This window comes from Thunnus thynnus, chromosome 7, assembly GCF_963924715.1.
Source record: "Thunnus thynnus chromosome 7, fThuThy2.1, whole genome shotgun sequence".
NCBI lineage: Eukaryota > Metazoa > Chordata > Actinopteri > Scombriformes > Scombridae > Thunnus > Thunnus thynnus.
Window position 1 is genome coordinate 29,390,975 of NC_089523.1, and position 27,767 is coordinate 29,418,741.

Sequence of the window (27,767 nt, forward strand, 5' to 3'; positions counted from 1 at the left end):
GTTTTAAAAGCATAGCTGTCATTGTGGAGACACTGTTGTAACCAAAACAAGACAAACTCACTTTGATCTGATGAATGAACCTCATATGAAAGCACACACACACACACAACACACACACACTACTAACAGATGAATTGGTGTCCAGTGCAATGCAGCCGGTGATGTCTATTTCAGGTTGCGGATACAATTCCTTCTTCTTCTTCTTCTTCTTGTCAAGAGTACGGCTGTTGTAGCATGTGGTGTTGGCATTACCGGTTAACCCGAGAGACTAAAAGAGGGTAAGAGAGAGAGACAAGATGCTTGCAGGGTGTTTTGTGACGTTGTGAAAAAGAGGAAGAGAGTTGGAACAACGGACTGAGATGAAGATGGAGACACAGAGATGATGACATAAAAGATGGATAAACAGAGAGAGAGAGAGGACAAACAGATGCTAAAAACAAGACTGTGGCCAGCTGAGCGGGTGACTGAAAGCTGGAAGCGGTTCTGAACTCTTGTTAGCCGACAGCTGCGGAGTGACGGAGAGCTTCGCTGGAAGAAGCAGCTGCTGACAGAAAGAAAAACAGAGCAGCAACGACATAGACAGACGACACGTCGCACTCCCAAGGCCACATGACGGGGCAACGGACGGAGTGAAGGAGGTGATTTACGAGCTGAATAAATTCTTTTACCGACCCTAATGAGCTCTGACATGACATATAGTTGAAGAGAATTTATAGAGGGATTTTATTACTTTTATTATTCAGTGTTTGCTTTTGTTCACCCACCAAGCACCCTGTTGTAAAACACCGTCACACCTCTGTGTTTACACTGCAGCACGTTGTAATGTTACCTTTTAAATTTAGATAATCACTGTTTGGAAAGGGCAAAGCCTGCCCTTAAGAATTTATTGAAACCAGTGAGGGACAAAATGTAAAGTAATTATTGGAGTTAATAGTTTGTTGCTCAAAGTAGTTATTTCAATCTATTATAATAATGGCACTCAGTAAAAATATAAATAAATGTAAAATATTCACTGGGTAGACTAATTCCACATCATAGTTTTTATATCTCAGGCCAGTTTGCCAGTGTGGAAATGCTTTTTAGATGCAGTTCCTCCGACGGCCACCAGGTGCTGGCTCATCAAATACAAAGTCAACACATATTTATTTATTTTTCGCAATAAATTATTGACTCCATAAGTGTATTTCCTCTAGTATGTCTGCTAATTTTCAAGACTACTTTCCCATGAAAAAGAAATTGAGGCATTTTGCCATGATTGACATGTCAACGTCATGTTGCCAAATTAACTACAGCGATATTAATGGTTATGTTTAGACACCGGCGACATTTGGTTAAGGTTAGGGAAAGATCATGTCTTGATTTAATACAGAAGAAAGTCTGCAATGACTTGAAGCACCACATGTTTATTAACATTTAAGCCACACCAAGATCTTTCACTAACATTAACCAAAGTGTTTTTGTTGCCTAAACCTAACCACAGGCAGGATACAGGAAGTGAGTCTCTGGTGTGAGAGTGTTGCCCATCATTAGGAAAACAATTTAGTTCTAGGTTTATGAGCGGGTTTGGTTAAACATCAGAGTTTTAGTTTGTGATTGTCCCTGTTTACTTTGCTGTTTTTCATACTGTATAATTCAGTCTTTGAGGAGGAACTTCTCAGGCAGCATATAAAGATGAGTGATGGTAATAACATAAACACCCCGGAGACCTCCCATACCGTGTTTATGTGTAATGTGGTGAAGCATCACCTACTTACTGCATCAATATTGTATTCATATTGCCAGTAAAACATGCTCTCACCACCATTATTGTTGCATTATGGTGTTTCAAAGTGAGCTGCAGAGCCCGAGCCGCGTTCCCCTGTGAGATCAGCTGTAAATGGCCTGTGGTTTCGCTGTGGTATTATTCTGGGGCTATTTTTGGCACGGGCCGGCCCGTTCTGGCCTTTATTCAGACTGAACACTGCAGCAGCACTTTGACATTGTTTAGCCTTAACGACAACAGCGCCGAATAGCGAGCACGCACACACAGGAGCGTTTTACACACGCTGACTGAAGTCTGCTCGTTTTCCTGGCCGCTCCCTTCAGCCACTTCCTGCGGCCGTTTCCTTTGACCTTTCACCTCTGGCATCAACACCTGTTTCCTACTTCCTGTTATTGCTTCTCTCCACAGGAAGTTCACCATTAATGTCAGGAAAACATGGAGCCTGGCTCACTAGCTATGCAGCTTCGGCCAAACGATGATTCAGAAACGCCAACATTCAGGCCAAGTTCTGTTGTGTTGACGATCGATGAATGAATTAATCGATGAATGAATGAATAGTTTATCAATCTATCAGACACCGGATAGCTGAGAACACTTAAACAAGACAACAAACAAACAAATTTAATTATTTGGCCTTTTTCCAACTTAATTATGGAATTAATTAGCTGCAGCAGCACATATTCAACCGCTGGAGACATTTGTTATTTCAGTTGGTGAAAGTTTACCGTGTAAACCGCTCTGCTAGGAAAAATAACAAGGATGTTATTTTTAATGTTAACTAATCGACGACAAGATTATTTAACATTTGAGCTCAGCAATTTTGTGTGTTTTGAGATGGAACACAACCCTGTGAGTAAATTAATGAATGGAATCGGTCCTGAGAGAACTTAATGAGTATAAATTCAGTGACATAAATCTGAAAACCACAGCAGATAAATGAGCGCTGACAATATGTCGACTGTGTTCTATTTCTTTTCTTTTTTTTCTACTTTTAATCCGGGTGTTTGCACTCTTGAGGAGTGTCTTGACAGTATTTTGCTTTCTTAGCTTCTTACGTAACATTTTATCTATTTTTTTTTTCCTGTCAGTCCTGTAGTCTACAGTCTCTGCCTGTGTGCTGATTTAGCAGAATAACACACACACACACACACACACACACACACACACACACACACACACTCTGTCTCTTATCTGATCCAAAACACTGATGATTGAGTGTGCACATTACAATATCTTGGCTGTAACTCAGAGTTTACTGCTCTGTTTAACACAAATGAAGTGGAGTCCAGATGTGATGTCTTGTAGTGTCCATATTGCTTTCTTTCCTCTTTTCCCTCCTTCTGTTTAGTCTATGATCTTTCATTCTTTCCTACTTTCTTTCTCTTTTTTTTCTGTTGTTCTGTTTCTTTCTTTATGACGTCTGTGTGAAGAGGAGTGAGGACAGATATTTAGTAGGTATGATATATATGCAGGAAGAAATTTCTGCCACATGGGGAGTGGTTTCAGCCGGAGAGAGGGGAGGGGAGGGGGGAGGAAAAGGGATAAACAAAGGTGAGAAAGGGGGAAGAGAGAAAGAGGGGGAAGAGGAAGAAAGAGTAGGGAATATTGTGTTATGTAACCGATTATTTGTCCAAACTTATGACAGTTTTCAACCCTCTTTTGAAATCTCATCCCAATAACCAATCACATCTGTATATTCTGTATCTGTTTGTTCCAAGACTTCACTCAAGTTCCATCATATGACGTATATCCACTGAAATATATTCAAATCCAGACTTTTTTTTTTTTATTGCTGTACTTAAACCGTGCATCAAATGGAAATATTCTGGATGTATTGAGCATCAATTCAATGGGACATGTTTGGTATCTTTGGAAACTTTGGGCCCTCCATGAAAGTTTTGTGGGTTTGAACAGATCTTGGCTGCACATCATGCATGTAATGACGGAGCCATGCAGCAGAGGGGCGAGCCGTTTAAAGGAAATATGCGCAATTTTTTTTAACGGTAACTTAAAAAGTGATTCGAAGTGACAGTCGTTGCTTTTTTAAATGTATCAATTAACTTTCATTTACACATCAGGAACATTATGATTCTTCAATCAGATGTATTTTTGAGCAGTGTTGACAATTAATAGATGATTTACAACACATTTAATGTAGTTGTGAGCAGATATAAGGACATTTTTAATCATATCTATAACTGGTGTGTAAACAGTTAAAATCTGAATACATATTTTATATGAATATAAACTATATAAATTGATATAATAATATGTTGTTTCTTTCTTGTTTCTTGTTACTTCTTCACTCTCATGACAACTAAGCAACTAACCTGCTGCTGATGAAGGCCATGAGATGCAACTAAAAGCTCAGGGAAAATTCTTCTTGAGTTATTTTCAAGGTCAAGAATGAACCTTCAAGCGCCACATTTTCACAATTTTTTGACCACACGTTTTTTTTTAACGTTCGTAAACATAAAATATTAAATATGATGTAGAAATACCCTTATAGCTACTTATAACGTCATTACAGTGTTATTAACCCTTCATAAAATGTCTATATTACTGACTATAAATGCTAAATAGGGGGCATTGTTACTTAAATTATTAAAGGAAGAAAGTCACATGCAGTACAATTATGTAATTTCATGCCGTGTGTGTGTGTGTGTGTGTGTGTCTACATCCATATGATGACAAGTTTAATGCTCTCAGGAGAAAATCTGTTCAGCAGACCACTTAAAGTGCAGAATTACAAACGAAAAGCAACAAAGACATAAAACAAGCCTTAACTCTTCCCATATGTGTCTCTGTGTATATACAGTTTATATTATATATGTAAATATATGTTCATGTGTGTATCATTTGCATAGCGAGAACAAAATAAGCTAAAATCTTGGTTAAGCCCTGAAATCTTTGCGTGTGTATGCAAGCGCTATATATGCAAGTGTATACAGAAAAGTCTGTGTGTGTGTGTGTGTGTGTGTGTGTGTGTGTGTGTGTGTGTATATATATATATATATTCATACATTGGCACTATGTCACTGGTCAGTCACGGTACCCCGACTTTTCTGTCCTGCAGCTATTTATAACCTGCAGGGGGGTTTCTGTGCTTCTGGACAGGCCAGAGAATGAAAGAAGAAAGACGGCGAGAGGGACGGAAAAAGAGGGATGACACAGACGGTTGGAGATAGACGGAGTGATGAGGGACAGACAGAGAGAGCGAGCGAGGCAGAGGCAGAGTAGGGGAGAGAGAGGTGACTAAGCCTGTGGATCAGGAGGAGGCAGATTAAGCTAAAGTCCCCTGCTTAAGACTTCAAAGTTCAAACTCCAGCAGCCTCAACAGTTGTCCTCTGTCTTCAACTCGCTGTGTGTGTGTGTGTGTGTGTGTGTGTGTGTCCATGTAGGTGTGTACATACACCTCAGTGTACATGTGTCTGTTGTGTTGTGTGTTTATCTGTTTACGTATATGCTTGTGTGGGATTGTACACACATTATTCACATGACTATGACCAAAATTGTGAACCCATGCATATCTTTGCCCAAGCGTGTGTGTGTGTGTGTGTATGTATGTGTGTGTGTGTATGTGTGTGTTCATATTGGCATCCAATGACAACAGACACTGACAGACGGCCTTGTGACCTGGAAGGAACGCTACACAGAGTTTGGACGAGAGGACGGATGATGATTAGCGGTGTGACAGCTCTGACATAGTGAGAGACAGAAGACGAGGGGAGGGAAGGAATGTAAAGATGGAGGGATGAAGGAGCAATAAGAGACGGAAAGAAGACAGAGGGAAAGAGAAGGGATGACACAACAAGCAGGTCACATGTCCTGCAGGTCTAACTAATTTATCAGTATGGAATACAGTATTTTACATATATGGGATTAAATCGTTTGTGTTGCTTTTGCTTATTAGACAAAATATCTTCTCTGTGTTGTTGTTCCGACACATATTGGTATGCCAGAATGTGTAAACAATAAATGATGAATACATTTAAATGACTGGAATGAGAAGAACAGATTTGATCTGCATAAATGTGCACAGATGAATTAAAAGTTGCAAGTACAGGAAGAGTTAAAGCTACACTAAAGGCTACGTAAAAAATCTTACGTAATCAAAAAACATGTTTAAATCTTTTAGATTAACACGCAAATTAAATGTACTCATGGATATTTAAAATATATTTTAAATGTGAGGATGCACAAACAAAAGAAAACAACAATACAACCCTGGTTTAATCCCACGGAGTTATTATTCTGTATTTTAGTTTGTGCTTTTTTCTGTATTTTAGCTAACGGTGGCCGTAATTTTAACTTATCTGAGAGCAAATAGGCAGCTCCAACATTTCAGTTTCAGTGTTTTAGAGGACGGATGTTTCAGAGAAAACTCTAAAGAGTGTTTAAAAACAAAACCGATTCATCTCATTGAGTTCTTGCTATTAATTATTCAACAAATGCATTGTGATTGCTGTTAATCACATAATGTCCCCACAGACTGAAAGATTCTCAGCTTTGAGTAAAAAAGAAAAAATTCTGAAATATTACCATATGGTAAAATTACTGCACACCATGAATACCTTGGATTTAATCAACCTGAACAAACTGCACAGTAAACTGTACACTGCAGCACCCTATAAATGAACTAACCAAAACACTTAAAACACCACAAACTTGTTTAAAGCTTAAGACACCTAATTCTCTTTCTGTTAGATTCTCTGCATGCTCTAATTTGTATTTGGTGCTAATAGTTGTGAAAGAACCAAAAAAAAATCCTTCACACTGTTGATCACTCGTACAATACCAACCACAGCTGCATTTCTGTAGGGAGTCATGGCCACAGTACCGAGATAAACCAGACAGTTTCTATGGTCCTGCTGTGTCTGTTTGCCTGGTAAAAAGGCACTTTCTAGGGATTTACCCAAATAAAACCGCTAATAAAGACATGAGAGCTGTGCTGTGTTCACAGTGCCCTCTGAAATAGGCAATAATCATGGTAATGACGGTAATGGAAATGGTTGGCAGTAATATTACCATCAGAATGTTTTGTTTTATAGTAAAAACAGTATACCAGCACATCTCTAGTGGCAGATTTATACTTAATTGTTTAATCGTGTTTTTTCTGTAAATTAGCTTTCTATTTATACTTCCCTACTACTGATGATGATGATGATGGCAAGTATAAGTGTTGTGTTTTCAGTTTGAATTTAGTTTGAATTTGCTTTTTTAAAGGTTGATCCTCACTGCTGCAAAGTCATTTTGACATAAATACCCAATGACAACATCAAAAACCCAAGAAAATGCCAGTTGAACTTTCAAATTTGCGGGCTGCAATTATCTAAATGTTGTTTGAGACTTTTCCAGTAGAAATGACTGAATGTCATTTGTCTCTATTTCTTATAAAAACAGCCAAAAGCTTAAAGATTACTCTCTCAAAGTATTAACTGTAAGTGTTTTGACAGTTTTGGCCCTCATAAACTCCCAACACTCAAACCCTGAACTCGTTCCAAGTTGTTCCTGAATCAAATCGCCTCCTCTCTGCTGTTGACATTGATTTGGACTTATGTGTTAAGCCGGCATCTTCCGATCCCTGCTCCTTCACAGGGTTTGCCTGAGTGTAGTCATGAACAGGAGATTGGCTTTGACCTTCAACCCTTCGCCCAGCAGCTGCAGCAACAGGACCTTCTAGTCAGCAGCTGGACGGACGCCAAACCCTCCTCTCCCGTCCTCTCTGGAAAAGTTTCTCCCAACAGATATGAAGCTCTTCAAGGAAAAAGAAATAAAATAAAAAAAAGGGAGACACCAGGGATGAAAAAAAAATGTAGGAAAAGAAACTGAAAACTTCACAAAAAAAGTCTTAAACCAGAGCAGCTGAGGGGGGGGGGGGGGGGAAACATGAAAGTGCCGTCACTGTAGGAGCGATTGCCTGCATGCTGCCAACTGTCACATAATCTTCTTCTTTGTGGCGGCTCTGCAGAAAGGTGCTGGGAGCAGAGGATTGTGGGTAGGTAGGAGGCTGCCTTTAGAGCAAGCCGAACCAACGGCGTCAGCTAAAAAAAAAAAAAAAAAAAAAGGATGAAGATGATGATTTCACATTAATACACCCTTAAGATTGGGAATGGATTGCGTGTGTGTGGGAGTGTGTGTGTGTGTTTGACCTTGTAAGAAGAGGTTTGGTTTATTGAAAAGAGAGAATACAAAGCAAAAAAAAGAAAAAAAAAGAAGAAATGAAAGATTTAAATGCACTGGAAGACTGCAGCAGTCTGCATTATGAAGCACCAGGTGAGGAGAGACACAAAGAAAGGAAGAAAGAAAGAAAGGTCTAAATCCTCTATAAATCTGCAAACATTAGACGGAAGGAGAGAAAATCGGGAATACTGAAAGAGAGAAACATGAGGAAAGATGGCAGATCAGGCGGAGGAGAGGAGTAGTGGAGGCAAATGGAGAACCTCATTAGCAGAGAGTCACTTGGATATAAAGATGGTAGATGTGATCATTAGCGCCAGGAGGGATCAGACATCGCCGTACGCCACTGTTTATCCTCCCACTTCTACACCAACACTCTGTGTGTGTGCGAGAGTGAGCGCGTGTGTGTGTGTGTATGCGCGAGAGTGGGCGTGTGTGTGTGTGTGCGTGAGAGTGTTTGAGTGCAGAGGATGAAAGGGTTCATGGGTAAAATCTTTTCGGCTCCCTCCCTCGCTGCCTGTCACTTTTTTCTTTTATCCCTCGGCTCCGTTTTTTTTAACCCCCCCCCCCCCCCCCCCACCACCACCACCACCACCACCACCACCACCACCATGCCGCTCATCTCCTTACCTCAGAAAACAACCATCCTGAAAATGTTGCCACTTGAACAAAAAAAAAAAACTGGAACATTTTTCAGATCTGCAATTAGATTTCTGAATGAAATCTGGAGTGAACGATGCACAAGATGGTGGATGTTCTGATGAGTACCTCTACGAGCGAGGTTACGTTTGATTCGTCCGCTGGTTGGCAGCATATCTCAAAAAACATGCAGGTTCGAAGGCGGCGACGAGATGGAGATGCATAAATCTCCTTGTGGATTCACAACCGAAGCTGTGTCGTGTCTGTTTTATAAATCCCAGTCATTCTAAAAACTGGGCACACGTTCTACCACTCCCACAGTTAGCCATAAATGGATGTAAACACACACACACATCCATCATGATCTGTTTGCATATTGATACTTCTGCCTGCTCCATCACTCGTTGGACCTGTCAATGAAAAATTCAGCAAGGTTCAGCAATTTCAGCAAGGTTGTCATTGATAGAGCAGCCGTCGTTATGCAGGTACGGCTATTTATAGCGCCAATGTCATTAATTCATTACTGTCCGTGTTGTTGTAAACTATCATGCACGGTGATATCTCAGTCATCGTTATTAAATGTCAGAAAGTTAATCAAGTGCTCGTATCAAAACAGACTACAAAGTGCTTCACAGTAAAGGATAAAATGTCAAGAACAACAACAACAAATAATGTTTTCAATGAACATTTTTAAAAAAGGTAAAAATTAATGACACAAAAGTATTAAATTAAGTGTATAAATGCACCTTTGATTGGCATTTTACAGAAAAAACAAAATCACACAATATGATATGATGATATGATGATATATTGTGTTTTGTTAACTTCTCTCCAAATGAATGAATTACATTAGTTATTAAAGTTGTTGGTTTACAAATATTAACTGTTCGGTCTCTGCATAACAGTTGAACATAGTGAATATTTGCCATATGATTATACAAGTCAGTATTAGAAACATTCATGTTCATATTATGAAACCAAACCCTAAATGCAAGGAGCCAGTCATCAGAGCTCTACAGAAAATAGTCAGTCAGCCTCAGCAGTGTTCGCACTTTGTTAGCACTTTGCTCTTCTCATTAATCTGCACGGGACAGCAGATTGTTGCAGCGCCTCTGATAGCAGTGGGACGTAAACAGACGTGTTGAAGGAGCCTCACTGTGTACGTGCTTCACAGTAACAACCCACTAATCATAAGAAACGGACTACAGTCTTTCACAAGCTCTCATACAAAAAAAAAACAAAAAAAAAAGATGAATGAACAAAAGAAAAATATCACACCTGTTAATCCCACAGAGAGACTCAAGGCAGTGAGAAGTGAATATGCAACACTGTCTGCAGGTTTGAAGTCGCTCATATTATCGGCTCCCCTCATGCTTGCCTCTTGCTAATTTTCTATTTCTATGTAAATTCATCTTACGCCTCGCAGAAAGCTGCAGCGCAGAGAGCGAGCTGTGGAATGTGGCGTGGCAACAAGCCGCTGCATCAAGGCTGCCGACGTGCAGATGTTGTTCGGCTTAAATCTGCAGCAAACAGAGAGAGGGAGGGAGGGAGGGATGAAGGAGAGGGTGAGACGGGGAAGGTAATTGCAGTGGCCTTCGCGTTTTGCTATTGTACGTTGAATTGATCCTTCTCACTTTGGATTTTTCTTTTTCCCTACTCCTTCCTGTCCTCTCTTTATGTCTCTCTGCAGAGGGGAGAAAGAAAACAAAAAAAGAGTGCATCTCTTCCTTTTGTCTCTCAGTTTGCTGAATCGATCACCCCCTCCCTCTCTGTTTCTTTCATTTTATCGTCCTCTTTTCTTTATCAAGGCCAAGTCTTTTTTATCTCTTCAGCACTCCCTCCTGTTTCTCCAGCCCACACTCACTCTCTCTGCTCTCCATATGAATATTCGTCATTGAGGCAGACAGACAGCTGTGGTGGTTTTGTCTACCATGGGACTAAGAGGAGAAAGTGTGACACTGGTATACACATCCACCATTATTTGCTAGGTGGCTAATATGCAGCAGAGGTCAGTAATATTTCCTTGTTTGTGAAAGACAACATTGCAAAAAAAACCAAATCATTTTGTTTGCACTAAAGAGCAAAGAAACAGATTTGGTTCTGACAAGTTGCTGCAGTTTCCAAGTTACTTGTCGAATGTTGACAGTGTCTCACACCTTCCTCTAAGTCCGTGTGTTCGTTCAGCAAAGTGATGCTTTCATTTTCCATCGAGGTCAGTGCTGCTGCAGAGTGCAATGCGTCACTCATTGCCTGCGTAAGTGGAGCAACAGTGAACCCTTCATATACCAGGTTCATTCAAACCTGATCAGATCTGTGTGATCTGATCTGACAGAATTATAAAATATAGGATTAAACTTTTATGGGGTGCCCAATCTGAGAAGACCAGTGTTTGCTTTTATTCAACTCAAAGTGATGTCAGAACTAACCCTGACCCCAAGAGATAAAAAAGCAAACTAACTGTGATGTGCACCCAAAATGTAATTTGGAAATGAAAAGTATCAAGATTTTTGGATGTTTTACACTTAATTCATGTATTTAGAGAGCCCTCGATGGATAAAATTAGCATTTAAAATAGTCCAGTGGGTTTATTTTCATCAGTGAATCAATCAACTGCTTCATTAATTTATCAAGAACTATTGCCAAACATTCTCAAATATGAGGATTTGCTGCTTGTCATAACTTTACGTCATTTTAAATTGAACATCTTTAAATTTCAGACTTGTCGGTCAGATAAAACGAGCAACTTGAAGACATCGACTTGGACATTTTATAGACTAAACATCATCAATGCTTTAATTGTAAAAATAATCGGCAGATTTATCAATATAAGAAGATATAAAAGGAACGATAATAAGTTGCTGCCAGGATTGCATGCTCGCGTGAAAATATTGTATCACAATCACTTTAGGTTAATGGCCTGTAAGCAGTGCACTGTGGATCAATTCTCCAATACATGTAAAAAAAAAAAAAAATCAGCTGAAGTGTCTCATGCTGATTCGTTGATAAATAAGCCAATATTATGTAAAAATGTCATATATGTTATATAGTTGTATAATAACAGTATGTTTAAACATGCAAATAAGTAACATGAAATACAGCGCACTGTGTTTGGACATGGAGAGTGTGTGCGTGTGTGTGTGTGTGTGTGTGTGTGTGTCATCGCCTCACTCTCTTTCACTACCCTTTGAATGCTGGAGCTGTGTTTCCATGGCAACGCTGACCCCTGGGAGTCAATGTTATTTTTTTTCACACAAGTAGCCTCTTTAGAATTCCTCCCTCTTCCTCTCTCTCTCTCTCTCTCTCCCTCTCTCTCTCATCCATCCTTCCCTCCCACTCCATTTACCTCTCTCTACCTCTTCGTCTCCATGTTCTTCAAAACCAACTCGCACTTCCTGTCTTTCTCCTCTTTTCTCTCCATTATGTACCGAAGCAATGAAAGAAACTCTCTTTATTTGCTATGTGTGATATATTCAGGTGTTAGAGAGGCTGTCATTGCGCAGTCTTTAATGATATATGTCTATCTCAGCTCTTTCTCCTCCAGGACATCATTACACTGCTGACATACACACACACACACATACTAATGTGTACACGGTACATCAGGAACTCTCTCCTTCTCGCTCTCTCTGTATTCAAACGTGGTTCGCTCTCTCTGCGTCTTTTCTTTGGAATTTTTTTTGTCTCCCGTCCTTCTCGAGGACACCTCTGAAAAGCATTTCCTTTTCAGAGCTGACCTTGCCTTTAAAGTCTACTTTTGAGCTGAACGACGTGCGCATCGTTTTATTCTGTTTTGCATAATCTCCAACACATAATTCTTCTCCGTATCATTGTTGCACTGCATATTTTGAATTCAAAAGGGCTTGTTGTCATGCACATTTGACCGTAACATCACAGCTGTGACATTGCCTTTTTTTTTGTCTCTCTCTGTTGAATATACATGTGTAGAAAACATCTGTAACACTTATTTGCACGTCCTTGCAGAAAGACTCAAAAACCCCTTTTACCCTGCCTCTGCTCCTTCTTTTACATCCATCTGTAAACTACTGGCAGCTGTGGTTGCCAGTATTTTACTGTTTTATACAGTGTCAATACTGTAATTCACTTTAACAGTTAATTATTGTAATAAATGTAATACTATTCTGCAGTTTGATACTGTAGCTAGACCTGCAGTAATATACTTTATTTTTTTATTGTTGCTATAGTAACATACATTGACAGTTTCAACAAGTTTTATTCTTACTCATATTAATAAAAACAACTATAAATTGCAGACATATACTATAAATAACAATACGTCTTCAATCTTAATGGTCCAGTAATGAAATCTAATGAGAATGAGGATGAGACAAGTGACAGTTTTATGGAACTGAACATTTATTCAAAGGCTTTCAAATATGCCAAGTATATTCGAGTATGTGTTTGAAAGATTCATTCTCAAGGTTCATGCCCTTTCATGGGGGTAAACCCGTTAATAATAATATCCTGAGCTGCCAGCAACAACTTGAGTCTAAACAGCAACTGCTTTGCAAACTACTGTTCAAAAAAATATAAAAGCACAAATTAATGGATTACACGATATACAATTTATAATGCCTTCAAATGTTCGCTGCTGTCATTCAGGCTTCTAGGCTCACTGAATGAGAAAGAAACAAGAAAGAGAAATTAAACAAATGAATGGCAGAGATCTTAAACAAGAGGGACACCTCGCTTACCTTTATGAAGTGACATCATGTTCTTCAGAAGAGTCGTGATGAGGATTCACTGTGAGCTTGTTTGTCTTCTTAGGCTTTACTTTCCCCAGCTGGCCTCTGTTCCCCTCTCAGGGTTAATCACAACGAAGTACCTGAAAACAACATGTAAATGCACCTATTATGTCCCAGGTTTTAGTACAGCTTGGCAACAAACTACAGTTTCTTTGCAGCAACCTAGCTACAGCTCAGAAATATACTTGGGTTGAGTGAAGATAACCAATATGACCGCTCAACAGCCAACATATCTTAACCAACTTGGTCACTTAGTTGAATCAACTTCAGTTGTTATGTGCTTTAGATAGTAGGCTATTATCAATTATGAAATGTATGTTTAAATACCAGTGATTCAAACTGCTGAAGAATACTACCTGAAAATGCTTTCTTGGGCTTGTTAGGATTATACAAATTTAATTTTACCAAAAATTAAACATAGTCACTAATTGGGTAACCAGATGCACAAATGTAGCACTATTGCAGAAAGGAGGATGAACAATGATTATATGATGTGGATCGTTGCATGTGGCTTCTGTCCCTCCATTACTGCTACAGCGAAAATGAAAATACTGTATTTCACCATCAGATCTTACAGTAGCCTACTGTTAATGTCCGTTCTTTGTTTGTCTAGTTATCATATTAGAATATCTGTCACAGAGCAACAACTTATGAATTTTTGTTTCTCTTCTGTTCCTCCAACACAGGCCAAGCTGATCGTCCCCAACAGCACAGCAGGGCTGATCATTGGTAAAGGTGGAGCCACAGTCAAGGCAGTGATGGAGCAGTCCGGGGCGTGGGTCCAGCTATCCCAAAAGCCAGAGGGGATCAACCTGCAGGAGCGCGTGGTCACCATCAGTGGCGAGCCGGAGCAGAACCGCAAAGCTGTAGAGATCATCGTCCAGAAGATCCAGGAGGACCCTCAGAGCTCCTCCTGCCTCAACATCTCCTACTCCAACATCACAGGCCCTGTCGCTAACTCCAACCCCACCGGCTCCCCGTACGCCAACTCCACCGAGGTCATGCCAGCCGCGGCAGCAGCTGCAGCAGCCACAGCTTCCTCTCTGCTCGGGCAGGCCGGCCTGGCTGGGGTCGGAGCCTTCCCGACCACCATGTCCAGCCTGTCTGGAAACGACCTGCTCGCCATCACCTCCGCCCTCAACACTCTGGCCAGCTATGGCTACAACACCAACTCCCTGGGCCTGGGGCTGAACCCCGCTGCAGCCTCAGGAGTGCTAGCCGCTGTAGCAGCTAATGCTAACCCTGCAGCAGCTGCCGCAGCTAACTTGTTAGCATCCTACGCCAGCGATGCATCCACCAGTGCAGCTCACCCAGCAGCCGGTCTTGGAGGCTTCTCCCTTGGATCCCTGGCTGCCGCTACAGGGGCCACCAACGGCTACTTAAGCGCCGCATCACCACTGGTGGCGTCATCACTACTGGCCACAGAGAAGCTAGCAGAAGGAGCGAAGGAAGTGGTTGAGATCGCCGTGCCAGAAAACCTAGTGGGAGCCATCTTGGGGAAAGGCGGGAAGACGCTAGTGGAGTACCAGGAGCTGACCGGCGCCAGGATCCAGATCTCCAAGAAGGGCGAGTTCATCCCCGGAACTCGGAACAGGAAGGTGACCATCACGGGTTCCCAGGCCGCCACGCAGGCTGCACAGTACCTGATCAGTCAGCGAATCACCTACGAGCAGGGGGTACGCGCCACCAACCCACAGAAGGTGGGCTAAACCTGACAGCCAATGAGAAACGAGGAGGAAAAGAGGGAAAAATAAGAGTGGGGGCTTGGGGGAGGAGTATAAAAAAAAGTGAGAGTGAGAATGGAAAAAGGAGAGGAGAGCAAGAATGTCGGAAGGAATCGTCCGCGCCGTTTTCTTCTGCGTGTTTTCAGTATTCTCTATTAAAAAAAAAAATGTTTTGACGCGAAGCAAAAATGTGCTGAGAAGACGAGGAGGGAGAGGAGCGAGTTATCACGCTGAAAAACCAAGAAAAAAATGTGTAAAATGTAAATAAGGTTTTATTACTTAACGTCTTGACCTTTTGGGATTTTTTATTCTTTTGTTTTATTGTTTTTGTTTTGTTTTGTTTTGTTAGTAAATTAAGCTGTCTGTTTGTTTGTTTGTGTATTGTGTGGACAAAGCTGAATGCCATGTAGACAGGCCGACTGCCTGAGAGGCTACAGGAAGTAGGGGGAGGGAGGGAAGGGCATCGGCGCAGGGGGAGGGTTGGTGTTTACAGGGTACAACCCTCCAACCCCCAACTCCAAAATCCCTTATGAAAACAACCCTTACCCCTCCCTCCCCCTGCAGCCCACACCCATCACCCTCCTGTAGGGTTTTTGTTTTTCTTACAGTTTTGATTTGCCCCTCCGCCCCCTCCCCCCCCCAAAGCCCCCCTCCCCCCCCCACTACTTGTCCCGTGCCCTGCCCCTCCCCCCTTTTACAAGGGTTTTATAATAAGCAAGACTGCAAACTTTCAGCCTGGTGTGTGAGAGAAGAAACGTCCTCAACTCCCTCCAACACCTTTTATTCACTCCCCCCCTCACCCCCCCCCCCCCCCCCCCCCCCCCCCCCCCCCCCCCCACCCGCCGGTGACCTCACTTCCCCCTTCCTCCCCCCGCTTTCTGGGTGATCGAGGAAGGGTGAGGTGACATTGGGGAGGAGTGCGGGTTGGAGAGAATCAGCTGGGCGTTTCTTCATTCGCACATCCCCACCGCCCTGTGTACCCTGTGATGTATCCCACAAGCAGTGCAGTGCCGCAGGGGTGTTACGGCATGTAGCGCCCCCCAACCCACCCCCCCTTACCCCCCTATACGCGGCTCTAGTTTCTGAGATAGAATGCCGAGGTGCACGCTGATGACCTCACGTAGTGCGAAACCTAGAAACGACGAGAGTGATACTGTGCAAGCTGCGGCAAACACACAGGATCTGTGGCATTTTTTTTGCAGTCTGCTGTGATAATTCAATTAATGATATTGTCATGATTATTACGATAGGAATCATCACCATCGTCATTATTTATTAATGAGTTCACCCATAAAAAGCTCAGTTTGTTTTTGTTTTTTTTTTTTTAATCTGTGAATTCAGGTTGACATGAATGTAAATGAGACTATTTTTGATTTAAATCTTTTGTTTTAATTTAAATGGATTGAAGATGAATAGTAATGTCACATAGTGTAATATATGTCTTATTTAAGTCCAGTAAGAAAGCCGCCCCAGGCATTAAGGTCATTAGAGTGAAGGATCACCTTATATATCCAGTCAAAGAGCAGGACAGGGAACCCATTTACACACACACACACACACACACATGCAAACGCACATAAACACTGAATCAAAACACTATGATGCCATATTTGGTGCTAGAAAAGGGAATTCACCATATCTATGATGCAGACTGCAGTGAGACCTCTAGATTAGCAAGAAAATATCTCTGAACCACTCACACCACAGGCTGCAGTGCAGCGTCTTAGCAGCTATATTAACCTTAAATGCCTGGTTATCATGCTTGGCTATCCAGCTCATGCTCCAAAATATCCCTGCTGTACTATATTGTAGTAAATGCCCTGTTACAGTTTGCCTAAAAATTGTAACCGAAATGAATAATTGAATTGAAGTGAGTCTAGCTCTCGAATGAACTGCTGCTGCTCAGCCTGTGGTCTTACAAATCCTTTAGATGAACGCGAACCACAGACTAGATCAAGCAATAGCACTTAAGACACACAACATACTACTGAGAAATGCAAACATTGAGTAAGAGGAAACACTGAAACATGACGAGGGAACGTCGTTTGTCCAGGGTCCACTGCTGAATCTGCGTGCCTCGCTAGATTTGCTATTTTAAGGCAGCGTGCATATCAGTAAAGGAGATAAACAGCCTCACTGATCTTTGCCCTTATCAAGCCACCGTCCGACTGCCGATGAGGATGAGAGATTTTTCACCATACGTCCAGGGAGTTGAGCTCGTTTCTGCCTCTGGCAAACTGCAGGTCTCCCGTGGCAACAGGTTTACTGCCCACTGTAGACCCAGGAGGCTGCTGAAGATGCTGTTGTTTCTTTTGTTGTTAATTTTCATGTTTGTGTCGTGTTAATTTTTTTTTTTTTTTTTTTTTTTTTTTACAATCGGAGTACACTGAATTTTTTTTTTTGTCTTAATGCACTGTGAAGCGAGGGAACGGTTCTCTCTGCCTATGAGGTCAGGGATGTGTGCTGTAGACGGCATTGCGATTGGATGGTTTTTGTATGGCAGGGAAAAAAAAAAAAAAATTTTTACACATATATGAAATATATGTAGAATGCATATGAAGAACTTCACCAGAAATGCACGTCATATCTGAATACTGAAGGAGGAGAAAGAGACTAGGTCGATGAAGAGGATCAATCAATTGAGGTCACGAGTTGAGATCAATTAGATTCCACTTACCTGTTGTCCTGGAAAAGTGTTTTGTAATTAGATGGCTGGATGTTGGGGGAGTGTTAGGTGTCCAGTATCAGATTAAAGAGACTGGAACAAATTCCAAATTCACTTTTCTATCGCAGCTGTGTCTTTTTCATAAACAGTTCAAAATTGATAATGTACTGTATATCCAATGGGCAAATCTCTGGACAGATATTTGAGTCCAACAGGAGTTGAAGTGTGACGGAATGTCAAATGCCAAAAAAATGAGGAGGGGGTGCATTTGATTTATTGAACCTAAACAGCCTGGTGAGGGGAGGGAACTCCTCTAAGATAAAAAAAAACAAACTTTTTGATTCTTTTGAAACCAATCCGACCCAAAAATCCTCCACTGTGCTATCGAATGTGTCACTCTCTGTTGGAGCGCCAGTGAGGGTTTATCTCCACAGCTTGGTAAGGAGGCTTCTTTACTCCCATCTAACACCATCCACACTCTCCTCACCCTCCCTCCCACCCGTCCTCAGTCCTCCAGTGCACTCCCATCCTGACACCCCCTCTCTTCCTACCACATCGCTCCATGGGTGACTATGTCTGGTGTTACGATCAATGCATGTCTGCTGCTTGCCCTGAAAAACACCACAGATTGAGTCTCTCTTCTCTGTGCCTCCTCGGGCGGCTGAGGCTCGGAGACGCCCCTGATGCAACCACCACCGAAGGGTCTCGTGCCATCTAGAAACGACCACACCTGCAGAGGAAGTCATAGTTGAGGCTGGCAGGGCACAGTGCACAAACACTCTTATCTGTGATTTGGATCAGTGCGTTTTAATTTTTGGTAAAGAGGAAAAAACATGTTAATTTAGAATACCTTGCTGCACAAAAACATACACATATCGTGAGGGTATATTTTGTCACTGACAGGGGTTTGACTGGATTTATGTTTGATATTTTGTGGCAGAAATCTTAGAGATAGTGTGCTTTTGTTCCACTGTAGAACTGTACTGTGCTGTGTGCATTAAGTAACCGATTCTCCATTTTATTCTGGTGCTTGTTGTATCAGTTTAGAGCAGGCGGGGCTACTGTTCAGCCTCTTAGATGTGAGGATTTGCTGCTTTTCTCTGTTTTATATCGTTGTTAATTGAATATCTTTTTGTTTTGGACTGTTAGTCAGACAAAACAAGCCGTCTGTAAGAGTTACAGCCTTATTGCATCCAATTTTACTCCATTAGGAAGATCAAACCTGCTTTTTTATCTCTATGGATATCCAAAAGGTGCAGATTCGTTACCATAACTCGAATAGGTTTTAGTATGTTTCTTCCTGGAAACCTTTCATCATTACTTTGGATGCAGCACAGTACCTTTACAGTGGATAAACTGCATCACAACTCCTGATATAGGTGCCAGTTGAGTTGATTAATATGGGACAGATTTCTTTTTCATCTCATCAGTTAAACCTTATAGAATCTCAGATTTTTTTTTAATTTGTCTTTTACACAGCAGCCAATCTCGCCAATCTCTTCTCTTATCTTAATGTTAGGGGATCAAGCTATAATGTGATGAGTACTGGAAGCAATACATGTAGTGGCATGTTGTCTTGTCGTGTCCTTTATTCTGTCTGCCGTAGGAGCTTTTGGATTTACCTGTAGATGTTGAATAGGTTTACACGAGTAAAAATTTTTTAATTTGTGGAAAATGCTGCTATTTAATTATAACTGATGTACTAAAAATACAAGGTTAAAACATATCGAATCTGTCCTTTAGCTGGAGAGGCTAGTGGCAAGTGGCAGTGTAATACACGCTCTGTTATAAGCTGACAATAAGTAAATAATAGTGTAATTCTAACCTGAACAAGTTAAACCTGTGCCAAAATAGGTCTTCACAGAGTGAAACTGTAAATGTGTTGATTTAAACCACATTAGATAAGAGCAGACATACTTTTATATTACGAAAATGTGAAAAGTGCCAAATGAACCATATTTATAATTTACATAGGAAGGGAGTAGTCCCTGTGACAGTTTTTAAGATCTACGTAGACTAAACGGTCAAAGCGCCTCAGTATAGCAGTTTGTTTAAGCCCTCTTTGTTCCTGCACAAGAGGAAGGAACCGCCATGTTAGCCAAGTGTTAGCTAGTCCTCTGGGAACTACACTTCCCAGAATGCAACAGCACTATGACTCTGGGGCTAGATGAATCAATATAGCGATAGGTTAGCATAATAATGCTAAAAAATGTGACTAGATAGCATTCTTAAATACAGCCTTTTATAGTTACAATGAAAATGTATTTTGTGGAAATAGATGTTATCTTTTTTGCACGTATATATTGCATGATATCAAAGTGAAGCGTGGACAAAAAAAGGAAAAAAAATCAAAGAAACAAAAAAGAAGTGACAAAAAAAAAAAAATTAGACAGTGTGTGTCGTTCATTTTCAGAAACAAATCTTTGCATGCCGATAAGGGTAGAGCATTTTGATATTGTTTTACACACGTTCAAATGTTCGTCGTTTTTTCGATGCGACCGATGCGTTGAGTCCTGGTCCACCGGCCACAGGTGAACAAAATGTTTGATTTTGACGTTACAACAGAATGAGTATTTTGTCATCCAAGTTGTCTAACCATCCTCAGAGGGATACGAACAAAACTCTTGAACAAACCTAAGACTATTTTGCTACTTGCTGAGCAAGCTTGTACTAAAAATTTATCAGTTGCTACTTAACTTTAGACAGTGGAAAAAAAAAAAAACAAACAAAAAAAAAAAACAGTATAACATTTTCATTCAAATGAAGACTGAGATTGTCCATGAATGTACTCACCTCTGCATAAGTTTGCATATCACTCCTCTGACCATTGACGTGCAGTAGAGGCTTACGTGTGTTTTTGTGTGTTTTTGTACTCTAACATTACTAACCCTCGACGTGCTGTGTCGAGCTCTCAGTATAACTCTGTTGTCTGTCTTTTTACCCCCCCTTCCCCCCTCTCCCTCCCCCCCGCTCTGAGCTCTGGCTTGTCTTGTCGTTGATATGCACCTTATTGACCTCAAATATGATACAGGGAGCAAGAGAGAAAGAGAGAACGAACTCCCCTCACTCACATATCCCCCTACGAACCTGCACACACACACACACACAAGTCTGTCTGCAACACTCTCAGTCTCCCTCGTGTGCCTCTCTGCAGAATTTGGGACAGATTGTGTTTTGACTCCCTTAATATGCAATCCAGGGCTCTGATCTCTGGGAGAGAACAACACTGAACATTGCCAGTGTGTTTTCAAAGTGATAATGTTTTGAATCCTGATCCCGCTCTCTCTCTCTCTCTCTCTCTCTCTATCTGTCTCTCTCTGTCTCTCTATTTTTCCAGTTCAGTTCAATTAGATCCTTTATTGGCTTCAATGTCAAAAAAAAAAAAAAAAAAAAAAGACTTTTTGCCAAAGTTGGCCCACCTCTCTCATTCTCTCTTCTGTATTACAACTCAGAAATCAGAGTATTATCAGTGCGGTCATGTTTTGTATCCTAACAGATGTTGTCATGGGAAATGGCCCGCTTCCTACAAAACTCCTCATAAGGAAGAAAAAAAATCCAAAATTTCCATTACTGCTCCTAGCGACATGTTTGCACTAAACTCTCTGCTGTTACTGTGCATGGCAGGCCGAGCTGAGGTGGGGGTCAGTGTGCGAGACTACTGTAGATGTGTAGCCTTACTGTAGGTGTTTATTCAGCAGTGTATTTAGATGTTGCATGCTCCTCTCTCTCTCTCTCTCTCTCTCTCTCTCTCTCCCGCTCTCTGAGTTTGTCTGCTTTAGGCCAGCTCCGTGCTGTTGGTGTTTGTGTTGCGACGTAGCCGGCTTTCTTCTTTTGTTGTTGTTTTGTTTTATTTTTTTTGTTGTGATGTTTAGAGGAATGCAAACTTTACTCTCACCTGCCAACCAGGTGAGCTCATTGCTTCTCAGTGGGTGTGTGGCTCTTCGACATAGTCCTCAGACCTTGTTTTTTCTGCCCCTCCCCTCCACCGCCACTGCCCCACTCACCTCCACAAACTCGATCCCACTCTCGCCCACACCCACCACTGACCCTCCCACCTCTATCAAACACCCTCTATCTAAGACATATTATGGGACCCCGCTCTTCCTTTTTACCCCCCCACCCCCAAAACCACCCTCCTTCCTTCCCCAACTCGGGCCCCATCGAAGCACCAGCAACTGTAGACTGCATTTGTCATATCACTGTTTTTCTGTTCCTTCTTCTCGTTCTCTGTTGATTTTTTTTTTTTTTTCCTGGTTTTTGATTTGTACTATATGCTCTGTCTAACCTAGACCAGTTATAACAAAATGCCATTTCTGTGTGTAGCCTGTTTACCACTCCCACACACACACACACACACACACACACACACACACACATACACACACACACTCTTCCATGCCCTCTTTTTTGCACTTTCACTGCCCACTCCTCCTCCTCGCCCAAACATACACACACTTTCCTCCTCCGCCTCCCACAAGTCTCTTCTATCGAGTGCCAAAATAGAACAGAGAGGAAAAAAAAAAACAAAACAAAAAAAAAAAAAAAAAAAAAAAAGACAAAAACCAACAACAACAACTACCATTCCAAGCGTTTCTTTGAGTTGTTCTTGTGTGTCGGACATCCATCCTGGAAGCACCCATGAAGCCAGCATGCTCCGCCCTCATAACATGATGTCGCTCATGACGCCTCAACTGAACAGCACCTTGCCCCCCACCACCACCACCTCCTCCTCCTCCTCCTCACCACCCCCCACAGAGCTAAACCCGACAAGGATTAACCCCTCTGCAGGTTGGCTACCTACCTACTGTCCTGCCTCTCAACCTACCTAAAAAAGCCCTACCGCTCATGCCAGCTGCTTTCCTAATTCTGTCATCTCTTCAGCCTGTGGGACTTCATTGATTGTGTGCCATAGTGTTGGGGGCACCTTTCACTCTCCTCACCTCCCCCTCTTTCTCCCCTCCCCCCCCCCCCCCCCCCCTCACCTTTTCTCTCTCTCTATCCCCCTTCCCCTCCCCCTTCCCCCCTCCTTCCCCCTCTCTCTCGCTCTCGCTCCATTTGATTTTTCTCGATGGGAAAGATTCAAAAACTCCATTTTCTAATGATGATTTTTTTTGTTGTCGTTTAACATCCAAACCACGCACGCCGACACACGCACCGCCACCGCGCGGTGGTGTGGGGAGTGTTTACGCACCGTCAGCTGCGCAGCCATCCTCTGTCTTCTTGAACTTTTTGAACTTTCACACCCTCATGAACTTTATTGACCTTCTTCCTCCTCCTCCTACCCCCCTTCTGTGTTCATCCAACTGTTTGGACGATAACTCTCCATTCCATCCCCAAAACCTCTCTGAGACTGTGCAATGCTAGCTGATATGATTGGATTTTTTTGTTTGTTTGTTTGTTGCTCATCATTGGGGACAATTCTCTGAGATATAAGTCGAAAAAAGAACAAAAAAAAAAAAAAACAACATATGAAAGGAATAAAAAAAAAAAACATCCAAAAAAAAGAAATGCAGACAAACAAAAAAAAAAAGGAAAAAAAAAACACTAAACAACTGTTTCTCCACAATTTCATTTTTTTTCTCTCTCATTGTAAATATTTTTGTCAGATTTTTGCCGAGCTGTAAAGAGAGAAGTGTTGAGCAGAAAGGGGCCGGCAGCATAATGAGGAACTAGTGGACGCGGTAGACGATCATTTACACTTTTCATTCTCTGTATCCAATAGTTAGGTCTGCCTGTATAATCGGCTATGCTAGTTCTACTGTGTTAACCTGTGCTGTTGTTATTAGTGTTGATTTACCTACTGTATTCGCTATTTAGCTTCCATGTTGGCTAGCAAACTCTTTAGATAACTGTGCTCATCGAATAATAATACTAACCTTGAGAAGTAGTCCGAGCCATTCTCAACGTAGGCTTGTTTTTGTACATTTGTTGATGTTTTCCTAACAGTGAGTTGTAGTGGCACTAGTATCTTTTATCATCAAGCCATAGTTATTGAAAATGCTTGGTCGTGTTAGAGACATATCATCGTGGAAAACGGCTCGACTCGGCTCCTCTAGGTTGAGAAAAAAAAAAACCCAGGGAGGTGGACAGAACAAAATACATTAAAAAAAAAAACAAACAAAAAAAAACAAAACAAAAGAAACTAAGCTCCTCCCGGGCTACAAAACGAGGAAGCTGAGCTGCTAACTTTTGTGCAATACAGTCCTAGTTTACATAACATAGAATGATAGTTTAGAGAGATGATTAACCTCTGCAGGTGCCGCCCAACCATCCTGGCGCCTGCAGAACCAAACTTGTGGCATATCTCCATATTTCGCCTCTACATCAGAGACATTTTGAAAGTATTTAAGTGACTGCGTGAGATTAGACTCCACCATTTCATCACATTGCTCTGAGCTCCACTCTTGATTTATGCTGCCTGCCCCATTGCCCTGAGAACACCACATGAGCTATTTATTTCTCAGACTATTATTATTATGATACTATTAATAAATAACAACGCAACAAGAAAAAGGGAACGACTGGAAAAAGGTGAATTAATATTATTATTGTTTTGTTTTTATTTTTAGTATTTTAGTGGTTGCTTTTAACAACATTCATTAACTGACTTAAAGAGTATTGAATATTTAATGTAATTGTAGCATTGTGTTTGTAAAGAGAAAAAAAACCTAGTGAGTTGTGTTTCTTGACTTGTGGATTACCAGTGAAGTGGGCAATCTAGTGCTAATATATATGAGGTCTTTTTTTAAGGATTCTTATTTTGCGACAGCAACAGCAGTCATTATAAATGTTCATTTTAGCATCACCTGTCTTCCGTTGTCTTATTCTTCACCTTCCACCACACTCTGCATCATCACAGTAACACATCGCAAGTCTGGGGGTGGGCAAGAATGTGTGTTTGTGTGGGGCAAGATGTATGTGTGTGTGTGTGTGGGTTTGTGTAAAATGTGGGAGCAGATGTGTGTTTGTCATGAGTGCATGTGTGTATGTGTGTGTGTGTGTGAGTTAAATCTATGTGTTTACTTGTGTGTGTCTATGCAAAATATGGTAAATGAGGGTGAATGTATGTGTGTCCCTGTGTCTGTCTGTTGTGCATGTGTGTGTGTGTGTGTGTGTGTGTGTGTGTGTGTGTGTGTGTGTGTGTGTGTGTGTGTGTGAGCGTGCTAGCTGGCTCTGTGAGGGAAGGGTTCGGGTGGGTGTTCTGTCCAGTGTCCACCAAAAGCTAAAACCTGTCAGGCTTCCATACCTCCTGATGGAACCTCCTGACGTTATAGCTGCAAACCCTCATCATGTGATCTGACTCAACTCGACTGTCCATAACCCCTTCAGTCACCAAACCAACCAAATCAACCAATCACTGTCCACCACTACCGCCTTCCCCTGCGCCATCCTTTGCTGCACACCACGTCAGCCCCATGTGATGTTCTCCATCAATAACATACTACTGTCACAATCTACTGTTACATGCTGACAGATCTGGGGATTAATATGTATCTAGAATGGCATTTTAAGTGTTTAAACTTGAGGTGCGCTTGGTTTTGTTTTACTAATTTGTGGTGTTTTCACCTTTGAGATTATTAAGTGTTTGCAAATGGAACTAAGCGCTCCTTAAGTTGCTTTAAAAAAACAAGTATACCTCAAGTTATTTGATTTCTTTAGGGTCAGTTCACCCATATTATCAAATTCTTCTTGTGGTACCAAGCCATGCAGATTGTTTTGATATTTGAGATAATTGTCTCCTAAGATTTTTTGTCTCCATCCCAATACAATGCAGGTGAATGGAATTGATTTTGTGGTGCTCAAAGTATTAAAAAATGTGGATAAACCTTAGACTTCACTGAGAACAGTTTTCATATGGACTATTTTGTCTATAGAAGGTAGTTCCAAGCTATTTTTTCAATGCTTTGTGCACCAAAAAAATAAATTTTGACAGAGACAGGCATCACAAAACCACAGCAGATAAAACTAAAGCTATCTGCATGACTAGATACCACTATGTAAGAAAATATTTTCAATGAACTGACCCTTTAATCTGCATGAGGCACACTTGTTCTTGTTTTTTTTTTCTTCATTGTCATTTCAGTCCATTTTAAATTCATGTATTTTTCCCCAGAGCTGCATATTACATTCTACTGTTCATACTACTGTATGTGCTGCACACTACCTTACCAGGTCAGAATCCACCTTAACCTGTCTCCATGCCAACCACAGAGGAGCCAGTTGCACGGCAACCGGCTTCCGCCACAACAAACCAACCTACCAACCAACCATCTTCCTGCCGAGGCCACGCCCACCTGACTATGATCGTTCCGTAGAAGAAGAGATAGAGGAAGAGAGAGGATAGGAAGAAGGAATGACAGATGAAAGAGACGTAGTTGTGATTCTCAGGGTGTCTTATATAGATCTACTGTTCAGTCTGTTCTCCTCACTGGTGTCCTGTTGCCCCTAACTGAGCCCAAAGACTATCATGTCCTTCCATGACAAATTCCTTGTACGATTGATTGACTACTGACCAATTCCTCTCGATCAGTTGATTGATAGTATTGATTGACCAATTCTCTTGAGAGACGCTACACAGCCAGCCAGGTGAATGAAGCTAGGCACTGTAACTAATGTTTACAACCCAAATGAGACCAACAACGCTGTTGAAAGAATGTCTAGGACTTAAAAAAAAAAAAAAAAAAAGAGAGAGACAAATCTCTGAAGAGTACTTATTTCTAAATGATGGAACTTTTCGCTTACTTTCTATGTGACATGAGGTAATGTAATTTTTTTCAATCATTGCATGTGACTATTTTGATTTGCAATGAAACTGTTAGAATGGATGGTACATTTGTGACGTCAGTGCAACGTTGAGATGCCGATGCTAGAATTCAATGTCGGTGTCTTATAACAGTGTTTTCATGTCGCCGTGAGGAGTGCTTATGGACCAATGAATGCTAAATGTGTGACCATACAAAGCTGTAAAGGTTTTGTTTATTTGTACATGGTTATGGGTAAAATAAACCATTGAAGCAAATTAACATCTTTAGTCTGAAGGAGTAAGCCCTCACACATTTATTTGGAAAGTCAGTACCAAGAAAAGGTACATTGAAAGCTTTGGATAATGCAGTAGATGCACTGTTAAGAGGTAAGTTTCAACAGTGAAAGTTGATCCAACATGGCAATGTGCTTCCATTCAGATATTCAGAGGTTTTCTAGGAGGGCTTGATTTAGTCGGGAAGGTGAAAAATTACAGACAATCAGGGTTTGATCCACTTTCACACATCACCGTCCTCCCTACGACAGGCATCACAATCAAGAAGGGGTGGGGCTCAATTTTCTCTGACATATCCATCTACCCACAATCCTCCTGTGCACCAGAGTCATCCGATCAACAAACACCTGCACCCCCGCATCCACCATGATTCCACAAACCAGCCAATCAGCACCTGTGACCTCTGGCCAAATCGTCTCAGCCCTCTCCATGCCATCGGCTAAGCAGCTAGTGGCTTTTTGAGCTGTTGTTGCAAGCTGGGAAATGGAGTCACAATTCACAGCATGGTCTGACCAACCTCTTGTCACTCTCCTCCCACACACCTTTCTCCATACGCCAACTAAAGAAGTTCCTCCGGCTTCCAGCAAGAAGGTCACAGTGTTTTGTGGTGTTTTCATAGTGTATACTATAGAGTGCACAATGTTACACACTACTGATGAGTTAGGTCCTTGCAACAAGCAAACATATGGGTCTTCCAGGCAGCTAAAAGTAAATGGGTGAAACTTTTTTTAAACTAAAATTTTTACAGTGCATCAGTAAACTCACGCATACTACATGTTTACAGGGTTGTCACAACAAAATCTAAATATCAAGATACACTTTGTGTTCCAACTGAAACCATATTGTGTAAAAGGGAGATTTTACTCACAGTAAAGAGCAGATTGCACCATTTTTATTTCTTGGAGGCCAAAGTGCTGTGGGAGCAAAAAATAATTTAATTGGTTGCTTTCAACCTCAAGTGCAGAGCCAAAGAACCACATTTTCCTGGGTGTTTAAT

The 27,767-nt window shown here is 41.4% G+C and overlaps 1 protein-coding gene and 1 long non-coding RNA gene across 2 annotated transcripts in view; one reads left to right on the top strand and one right to left on the bottom strand.

Annotated features, from left to right (window-relative positions):
• The window catches only part of nova2 (NOVA alternative splicing regulator 2), an 89,482-nt gene extending 64,944 nt beyond the window's left edge, over window positions 1–24,538 (top strand). The window contains exon 5 of the mRNA XM_067595393.1: window positions 14,031–24,538. Within this exon, the coding sequence (XP_067451494.1) occupies window positions 14,031–15,053 (1,023 nt within the window). The 3' untranslated portion in view covers window positions 15,054–24,538. The remainder of the gene's footprint in view (window positions 1–14,030) is intronic.
• LOC137186450 (uncharacterized) lies at window positions 12,793–14,729 on the bottom strand. The gene is made up of 3 exons (XR_010929010.1): window positions 14,655–14,729; window positions 13,283–13,424; window positions 12,793–13,210 (listed from the first exon to the last, which is right to left on the bottom strand). It is a non-coding gene; the product is annotated as an uncharacterized lncRNA (long non-coding RNA).
• Window positions 24,539–27,767: the final 3,229 nt, after the last annotated feature.